General features: G+C 35.3%; 1 protein-coding gene across 1 annotated transcript; it reads left to right on the forward strand.

Annotated features, from left to right (window-relative positions):
• The first annotated feature begins 311 nt into the window (after positions 1–311).
• LOC134291801 (uncharacterized) lies at positions 312–3209 on the forward strand. Its single transcript, XM_062860019.1, has one exon. It carries the CDS (start codon positions 389–391, stop codon positions 1523–1525), a length of 1137 nt encoding a protein of 378 aa, XP_062716003.1. The 5' UTR covers positions 312–388; the 3' UTR covers positions 1526–3209.
• Positions 3210–10970: the final 7761 nt, after the last annotated feature.

A 10970-nucleotide genomic window follows, 5' to 3' on the forward strand; every position in this document is an offset into this window, starting at 1 on the left:
AGGTAAGGATTGGATGGAGGTTTCTTTACCGCATACAGACGAGGATGATCCATTTGATGGTTTCTCCGAATACGAACAATCACAAAACGAATACCAACAACGCAAACGACGAGAATTAATCCCACCCCAAGAAAAGCAAAGCAAAGTACTCAAAACATCTCAAACACAACACAATACAAGATCACAAACACAAAAACAAACAAAAAGCACAAACGGAAACCAAACACCAACCCAAAACAAGAACACCACAACCGAAAAAAATCTACAATCAAACAACCACAAAAATACGAACAAAACCAATCAAACAGCATGGGTCCAAAACAACCAACATAATGTACTCTTTATCGAACCAATTTCGATCAAAGAAGGTGAGAAGCTACTCGAACCTATGGAGGTAGGAAAATTCCTACACGAAGTAGAGCTAGATCAGTTCAATGAACTAAGACGAGCAGGACAATATCGATACAAACTAATTTACAAAAATCCAAAAGACGCTGAAAAAATCCTAAACTCAACACATATTCTCAAACAAAACAACTACAAAGCATTCATTCCACGAATGTTGCTTGAAACCACAGGAATCATCAAACAAGTACCCACTACACTAACAGAGAAAGAAATATTTCAAAACACAATTTCAGAAAAAAAGATTTTACGAATTGAAAGAATTAAAAAACGAAGCGACCCAAAAGACCCGAAATCCCAACTAACCGACACACGTACTATAAAAATCACTTTCGAAGGCGCTGAACTTTCCAGAACAGTCTCAATCTACGGAGTAATTAAAGTCCCGGAAATGTACATCTACCCAGTACGAATTTGTACAAAATGCTGGAGGTTAGGTCACAAAGACATAGCCTGCAAAAGCAAAAAAACCTGTATTAAATGTGGGGAATACGAAACAGAAAATCACACACACGAGGACGAACAGAAGAAAAAATGTCGAAATTGCGGGGGGGACCACCTTCCTACTAACAAAAATTGCCCAGAACGTATCAGAACAGAACACATAAACATCGCAATGACAGTTAACAAAATGACCTACAAAGAAGCTGAAGAACTTTATCCCAAATCCAACATAAGAACATCAAACAAGTTTGCATTGCTTGAGTCTACCGTTGAATTCCCACAGTTGGAACAACCCAGTAGAACAAACTCACAATTCAGACACATTAATCACACTAACCAGTCGAAAATCGATTACAGAACAATTGTTAATAAAATTAAGAACAACACACAAGATCAACAAAAAAAGCCCAAACCAACAATACACAGAAATACATTCCCAACTACAGAGATTTATCCCGAACAAGTTCGAGTGATTGAAAATAATCCACACAAAGTAACAGAAACAGAAAAACTACAAACTGAACAAGAAAAACTAACAAAACAGCTAAAATACATTTTTGAAAAAATTACAGATAATAACACAGAAAATAAAATCGAATCAGACGTACTGCTCATCGAAATAGCTTCGATGATACAAAACTTGATACAATTAACAAATTCTCATCATAAAACATGATAAACATCCATAACTGCGACAATTATGGACAATTGCTTTAAACAAGACCTAAATATAGCCCAACTAAATATCCATAGCATAAGACCCATACATAAAAGAGAAACAATCAAAACTTACTTAAAAACCAAAAACATTCACATCTTTCTAATTCAAGAAACTTGGCTCAAGCCAGACGAGAAATACAAATTTCTCAATTACAAATTCGCCAAAAACTGTAGACCTGATGGCTACGGTGGTACAGGAATACTCATTCACCCAACACTGATATATGAAGATATAAATCTCACAGACATAGACTTAGAACTAACAGCAATAAAAATAAAAAACACGAAACAGCCAATAATTTTCATATCAACATATATTCCACCTGATACACCGATATCGGAGATCAAAGAACCGCTTGAAAAACTATTTCACTTCATTTCTAACAGCAACACACCAGTTTTCCTGGGTGGTGACTTAAATGCTCATCACCCAACCTGGGATAACGTCTCAAAAAGAACAGACGGAAGAGGAGAATTAATAAGTGAACTAATAGACAACAACAACGTAGTTATTTTAAATACAGGAGTAGCAACAAGATGGGAAGACTTAAATTGCAATCCATCTGCGATAGATTTAACCTTCACCACACCAGACATAGCACCGCACATACACTGGGACACAAGTACAGAAGATTTAGGATCAGATCACAAGCTCATAGAATGTCACATAACATCTTACAACAAATTTAACAACATCTCGGCAAGAACGATAATAAGCAAACAAAAAGCTATACAAAACCTTAATCAAATAAATCCAAACTCAATAACAAATGCAGAAAATCTAAACGAAAAAATAAACAATGCATTAAACAATGCAACATACACCATATTTTCTAACAGCAAAAAACAAATTAAACCATACTGGAACGATAACATCAAAAAATTATATGAGATAAAAAATAAAAAACATATTGAATTCAGAAATAACCTATCCTTAGAAAATAAACATGAATTCAAAAAAGCAGAAAGAAATTTCAAAAAAGCCTTAAAAAATGAAGTTTTTAATTACAGGAACAAAATGATAGAAGAAATAAACGAACAGACTAGTGTAAACCAAATGTGGAAAATCGTCAGATGTATTAGTGGTAACTTCAAAAACAAAGATAACACAGAAATAACAAACAATAAAGAATTAGCAACTAAATTCATCGATCTCAATTTCAAAGAAATTAATAACATCGAGCCAATAGTACATACTAACTTCGATGTAACAGAAGAAAAATATTTAGCTCCATTAAACATAAAACAAATGATTGAAAAAATCAGACAGAAAAAAGACTCATCAGCAGCAGGGCAAAACAAACTTTCTTACTTTCATCTAAAAAATATCAATACTAATCTTCTAATCAAAATTCTTGAAATAACAAATAAAGTATGGAAAGACGAAATAATACCCGAAGAATGGCTATTAGTCAAAATAATACCCATTTTAAAACCAGGAAAAGACAAACTTAAAGAATCGTCATACAGACCAATAGCACTAATAAACGTAAATTTAAAAATTATTAACAACGAAGTAAAACAAAGACTAAACCTATTTATTGAACAACATGAACTATTACCTAGCTTATCATACGGTTTTAGAGCAGGCTACTCAGCCATAAACTGTGTAAACCATATAACCTCAATAATAACAGAAGCAAAACGACAGAAACAAAAAGTAGCAACAATATTCTTAGATCTAACAAAAGCATTTGACTCAGTAGATGTTAACATCTTACTCAAAAAACTAGATAATATAAAAACACCGAACAAAATCATCAGTTGGTTAGAATTGTATCTTAAAAACAGGAAAATAATAATGCAAACATCGCAAGGAGATTTTACACAAAACACTAACAAAGGACTACCGCAAGGGTGTCCTCTATCACCGACCTTATTTAATATTTATACTAAAGATCTACACGAAATAACCACAGATAAAGTCATTCTGGTGCAATTTGCAGATGATTTTTCGATAACGATTATAGGGGACTCGTTAGAAGAAATAGAAATGACATCTAACATAATCCTGAGAAAAATAAGTGAACAACTAACAACACTAAAAATCAATATAAATCCGGACAAATCAGCCGTAATATTATTCAACTCAAAAACCAATGACAAAATCAACATCCAAATAAATAACATCCAAATAGAACAAAAAGAACAACATAAATACTTGGGATACATTTTAGACGAAAAACTATCACATAAAGCACACATAAACCATGTTAACAATAAAGTTAAAAAAAGACTAAATGTATTGAAAATGATTTGTAAAAAGAACAAAGGTGCTCACCCCAAAACAGCACTAAAAATAAATAAAGCTATTATCAGATCACAAATAGACTACGGGCTAACATTATACGGAGGAACAGCAAAATCTAACTTATTGAAATTAAACTCATCATTTAATACTTTTAGAACCTGTTTACGTTTACTTAAATCGACACCAATAAACGTGCTTTATTCAGAAGCCGGCGAAATTCCAATTTACATACGAGCGAAATGGCTAGCTAAAAAAGAAGTAATAAACACCTTTGCAAACAATAAACCAATAACGCAAATTGTATCAAAATTTTTAGAGATTAATAACCTTCCCAAACACTACACATTCTTAGAACTAATAATATTTGAAAACAACTATCTAATAGTATTAACAAGCAACTCCACCAAACAAAAAGAGAATATAACAATTAATCTAAAAAATATGATAACAGAAGAAATAACAGATATAAATACGACTAATATGAACAATAAAACAATTAAATATATAATCAGTCATTATATTAAGGAACACTACTCAGATTTCAACAAAATTTATACCGATGGATCCAAAACATCAGAAGCCTGTGGAATAGGAATATGGTGTGAAGAAAATAACGAAAAAATAAAATGCCAAGTAAACAAAGCCATGTCTATCATGAACGTAGAACTAATGGCTATTAACATAGCTATAGATGTAATCGAAACAAAAGAGAAAGAAAAATTTGTAATATGTTCAGACTCTAAATCCGCTCTTTCAAGTATAAAAAACGAAAACAGCAAAGACAATTTCATAATTTACAACATAATAAACAAACTTAATAAAACAAACAAAACAATAAAACTACAATGGGTGCCAGGTCACAAGGGAATAACAGGAAATGAAAATGCAGATATCCTATCTAAAGAAGGTTGCACAAGTGAACAAATTATACACACTAGAATCCCACTAAATGATACACTAAACCTAGCAAAAACAGAAGCCCTTCAAGACTGGATACAAGAATACACATCAATATCTACCGAGAAAGGTACGAAACATTACAATCTAATGAAAACACCCACATTCAAACCATGGTTCGAAAAATTAGAACTAAACACACAACAAATAGTAACGATCGGACGACTTAGATCATTCCACACTGCAACAAAAGATAAACTATACATATGGAAACTAATACAAGATGATAAATGTGATCAGTGTGGGGTAAAGGAAGACTCCAACCATATCCTACTCATATGCCCAAAATATGCACATACAAGAGCCAAATACAAAATACTTACATTACACAACAACATAGAAACTTTACTGAGCCAAGCTGCCACTAAAGACTACGAAGATATTTCAGAATTTGTTAAAATTAACAACATTACGATTTAACCTAGCACAAAAAACGGTTTTTTACTCTATCTAAACTAATTACAGTAATAACTGACTAAAAAGATCAGTTCCACTATTAATTGCTTGACAAAAAAGATCAATATAGAACGCGACCGATATTAAATACAAGGGTGATGGAGATGCCCTTAACACGCTTCATGATACTTGACAATCCCTTGGCAGTATAGACTACATCAGTCTGGCCACCCCTGAGGAGTAGAAGAAGAAGAAGAAGAATCGGTCAAGAAGTTCCTTGAGCGATTCCTTTCAAACACCAAACTAGGCTTAATAGGTAGTACGCAGATCGCAAGAAATTTCTCGGGCTATCGCGATACGTGGAAAATTCAGGCAAGGAATCGCTCAAGTAATAAACAAGCGTCGCTTTATTCCGGATCCTAGTACGGAGCTGAAACGAAACGTCAAATCAAATGGGGTTTGCTGTGTTAAATTTCTTGACCATGGTCCACTGCACGAATTTATTCTGGCCTAACTCTCACAGAAAATTTGACGTTTTGAGAGGTGCCGACACCGCTCAAACGTCGACTTTCGTGTGAGAGTAAGCAGGCCAGAATAAATTCGTGCAGTAATCCATTCCGGTTACGAAAAAATAATGCACTGAACGAAAATTACTTGAGCGATTCCGTTTGAAGTGCATACCTCGCATAAAACTAAGTTTAGAGGAGACTATCTATTACAGTCATGACTCGCTGGTTCGGGGCTTAATAGTCGGGTGGCTTTTTAGTTGGGGCCCCGTTAGTTGAGCTGTCTGCCAACTAAAAAGTACCTGGATGTCATAATTCAATGTCAAACTGAAAATGACAACCAATCTGTAATTCCGAGGGGCGAGCTAATAAGTTTTGGTTTCCTAATTTTCCATATTTCATAAAAAAAAAAGAATTTGTACAATTACTTCGAAACAAATGCAAAACATCGACAATCTTTATTTTGTCGATCATTGAAAGTGTTTTGTGCTTGCTTTTGGTCCGGGTGGTTTCATAAACATCTATATTTTCACTTCACCGACTGAAAATGGGTGAAAATAATTATTTCTCGCATTGGCCATCAGGGTGTTAGGTTCCCGAGTGCAAACTTTTTAAAGGGTGATAGAGGACCATAAATGGAGAAAAAAATTGTTCTACGCATATGGTCAAATCTCAATCGTTACGTAGTTATTGAACTTCCCATGTTTATGACTCTTATTGCCTGAACTGGCAATAACTTGAAAATGGTCAAACTTATCGAAGTTTTTTAACCCTTATTCGGAAGATTATTGAATTTTCTAACAAATGGCATTTTTGAATCGATTGGTTTAGTTAAATAACTACACACTTAAAACAGAATGCCGAGATCGGCTGTGCGGATCTCGGTTAAAGTTCATTTGCTGAAATATCGGCTAAACGCTTGACGTTTAATGTTTGATGATAGCGGCACCCATGGGTGCTGCTATGAACAAACTTGACTTTTTGCTGATATCTCAGTTGAATTGCGATTGCCGAGCGGTCGGCTGTGCAAATCTCGGCAAAAGAATGAAAATTAGCCGAGCTCAGCTGAGTGTGTAAGTTTTCTAAAGCAAATAGCTAAAAATAGTGAACTTTTATTGGTTTTTGTCAATTATCTTTGGAACATGCGTAATAAATTAAAATTCTTTCTTTGGCAAAGTTGTGGCTCCTGTTACACTCTACAATTTGTTCTTTGACACCAAACTTCTATCTCTTATCGTTTTGTTGTAATTTCGATTTTAACATCGCATTTCAGAACATAAATTTGCAACTGTCATGGAAAGCACTTTTTTGCGCATTGTGCCGCACATTTAAATCAAAATTGCCAGAAAACGATAAGACCTAGAAGTTTGGTGTCAAAGAACGAATTGTAGAGTGTAACAGGAGCCATAACTTTGCCAAAAAAAAAGAATTTTAATTTATTACGCATGTTTCAAAGAAAATTTACAAAAACTAATAAAAATACACTATTTTTAGCTGTTTTGCTCTAGAAAACTTAGTTATTTAACTAAACGAATCGATTCAAAGATGCCATTTGTTAGAAAATTCAATAATCTTCCGAATAAGGGTTAAAAAACTTCGATAAGTTTGACAAGTTATTGCCAGTTCAGGCAATAAGAGTCATAAACATGGGAAGTTCAATAACTACGTAACGGTTGAGATTTGACCATATGCGTAGAACAATTTTTATCTCCATTTATGGTCCTCTATCACCCTTTAAAATGTTTGCACTCAGGAACCTAACACCCTGTATGTATCTTGCAAAACGTATCAGTTCTGCTCTAAATGTAAAACAAATTTTCCTTTTTGCTTCCAACCTAAACATGATTTTAAAAAACAATGCGCACGCCCCTTGTGATGCTGTCACTTCACCCAACTAGCGAATCGAATTCGTTGGTTGGGTGGAGGTTGTGGCTCAACGAGCGGGTTCCGACTGTAATACGCATTTACTTCAGCATTGAACTAATGCAGTAGTTTCCACGGATGCGAAAACGTATTTAAAAGTATGCAATTGTATCAAAGTAATCCGGTGTCTTCAGTGCACTTATTCAGCATAGATCGCAGAAACTGTGTATTGAAGACACCAAACCGATTTGATACACATTTCCACACTTAAGAAACCTGAGTTCTCAGCTAAAAAATCATCTTTACAATCTCTTCTATTGTTCTAAAACTGCGCTGATGGCTGAAATGGCTTCCTTAACTTCACTCAGTGAAGGAGTTAGGTGGTTCCCGCCATCCACAATGCTAACATAGTCATTCGTGCGTTTTTCTGCTCAGACATAGATGTTCGTCGAAGTGCTGCTTCCACCTTTCGATCCCATCCGCCAAGATGCTCCCGTCCTCATTCCTACACGTTTCGGCTCGCGGCACGAAGCTGAACCGTCACTTGTTCATTTTTAATTACATATGTTCTACTAATAGGTTTAGAAGTCTATTCGTAATTCAATACTTATGCGAGAGGAAACAATAATACATACACCGCTACAGTAGTAGCCGCACAGATTGGCGTATCTCGTGCGTTTGGGTTTTAAACCTATCATCGCATAAGTGCAGGCATTAGCTGATGGACACGCTAAAACAAACTCACACTCATCGTAGCAAATGTTAGCGAATGATCTAGGACTCCTTGTTTTGTTTGTGGCGCATCTTGATTCAGTTACAAGTTCTGAGTACCTCGATTTTAATGGGCTATGAAGGCTCATAAATAGGTTGGATTCCTTCTCGGATTCTTAAACACGATATATCGTGTATATATGTAAATCAATTTGACCGTGACATATATGTAAATCAATTTGACCGTGTATAGGGCACTGCACTGTTTTGATTTTGTATGGGATTTTGACGTTGCTTGGCCTTGTTGTTTACAAAATTTCTGTAGGATTGAAAGAGAAGGAGAGAATTTCATGCAGTGCCCTATTGAAAAACGCGAGGGACCGGTTGGCGGAAGGTTGTTTGCAATCGCATAATGTTTTCTGCTAGTATTCCTGTTGGTGGTGAGAGAGGAGCTTCGTTTCACCCTAAAAACAAACAATATGTACACACACTACTGTGTGAATACCATTTACGAAAAGGACGAAAAAGAGAATTTTCTCGCAAGGATAACGGCATTTGTTGAGAGGATTTTTTACTGAGAGAAAATTCGCGAGTAGGTTGTCAGATAAAAAGCATAAATATTGAGAGACGGAGACTACTCCGCACGGTAAGGATGACAAGAGTGTTGTTTGCTGATATCCTTGGCAACGAACGAAAATGTCACGGTCGGAAATTACCATTTGGTAGGCTATGGTTACCAAATCTGAAGGATAACAGTATACAAACCATTTTGACTGGTAGCTACGTTCCTTCACTTTTGCTGTAACCGTTTGTTTTTCTTTGGGATCAACCCAAACCCTGCAGCATTAAAAAAAAATGACCTAAGAGCTTCCTATCAGCATTTTCAAAAGAAATATAGTTTATTATACGTATAGCTTTTTTTTTTTGATTTACTGTTAGCCCTTCAGTATTGTTGTATTTTATTTGTATTTGTATTTGCATTATGACGCCAGCACCAAACCGAATAGCGACGTTTTGACTAGCGACACTTCTCGACTAGCGACACTTTTTTTCAGTACCGGGTGTAGTGCGCTGTGTACGTTCAATGCTGCACTATCTTATACGTCACTTCCGATGTATGTTTAAAACAACCCAAAATTAGCAATAATATTTTTTTGTAGAAAAAAGTATTTTGATTTACAACCGAATCCATAATATAAACCTTTTGCCAGGTACCGTAATCCGTGGTCAAATTGATCACATTAAATCAACTTTTGCATATAACATCAGTGGCAATTCAAATATTGCTAATAGAATTTCTGTAAAACCAGTACCTAGTGGATCTTTATGAAACCATGTTACAGAATTTTGGGGATCCTATCAAAAGGTGGAAACACGAAAGGCGGAATCACGAAAGGCGGAATTTCGAAAGGCAGACGCTCTTAAGCATCTAACAAAAGGCGGAAAATAACGTTAGGCGTAATTCAAAAAGGCGAAATCCATTAAAAAACATTGTATTTCAACACCTTTTTAAGATATAAAATATTGCTATTCGAGTTCAATCATTCATTTTCTTTTTTGATAGAGTGATGAGCTTTTAGGACCAGTATCAAAGACTTTATGCCCTGTTACACTGATTTGACTGGCAGCCAAACTGCTATTTTTCCCATCAAAGATTTCTGAAAGCTGTTCTTTCAAGGCTCATTGTCTGATCGGTCTAAAATATAATCGACTGGCCTATTATCTACACTCTAAAAAGTTTCCACGTCCGATTTACGTGAAATATCACGTAGCTCATCCTTATCCTTAAAACTTCCAAAGTTACGTGGCGTTAGTCATTTTCACTCGATAACCACGTCATAAGCACCGCCCTGTTTGGTGAAATCCACCTAGTTTCACGTAAACCGCTTTGATGCGTTTGTGTTTGTGTATTTCGACTTGGAAGTTTCTGCGAAACAAAAGTTACGTGACTTTCAGGTGTGAAAAAAACAATTCAATATGGCGTCGAGAAGTAGGTTGGTGCGAGAACTGCTTCCTACAGTTTCCGTGCAAGTTGTTGTTGTAGGTATTGAACGTTAAATTTATTGTTTAAAGCAAATAATAGTGATCAATTTTTCGCAGTTGTGACTTTTTCTATGTTCAATAATTCCAGAGTTGGAATAGGCGTTATAAGTTCCGTGACGGTAGCGGAGGTCCAACAGAGGAGTTCAACGAGTGTTGGAAACGGTTGGACTGCAAAGGTTTTGCTTCAGCATCCTTGGATTTATTTGGAACTTTGCACTTTTAGAGGATCAGAGGATCCGAAACGTATGTAAATATATACACCGTGTCCAATAAGTTCTCATACAAAATCAAATTCAATTCATTTCACATCTGTAAGTATGATTTTCAAAGTAAATTTATTTATTGAAAGGCCACCTAACACACACCAAATACAGCATATGTTTTGGAACTAATTGTCCTTTATCCTTCTCTGCTGATCGTTTATGTGTCGTAAGTCCATTTCAGCTGGCACGCACGCCATTTCATTGGTATTTTGTCGTATTTCAACGAGGAATGGTTTTAAGTTGAAACAAATTAGGTTCCTGTCCTCCCCATTGCCAGAAGAGAAAAAATATGAGATCCTGTATTAGTAAAGTACGAAGCCGTTTTATTTTGTACAAAATAAAACGTAAATTAAACAAAAATGTCCATTAACCTGTTTTAATGAGATTTGTTGTGTTAAAGAAGCATGCGTG

The sequence above is a fragment of the Aedes albopictus genome, chromosome 3 (assembly GCF_035046485.1).
Source record: "Aedes albopictus strain Foshan chromosome 3, AalbF5, whole genome shotgun sequence".
In the NCBI taxonomy this organism is placed as follows: Eukaryota; Metazoa; Arthropoda; class Insecta; order Diptera; family Culicidae; genus Aedes; species Aedes albopictus.

Coding starts and splice junctions, on each gene's coding strand:
- LOC134291801 (XM_062860019.1), top strand. CDS start 389: ATGGAGGTAGGAAAATTCCTACACGAAGTAGAGCTAGATCAGTTCAAT.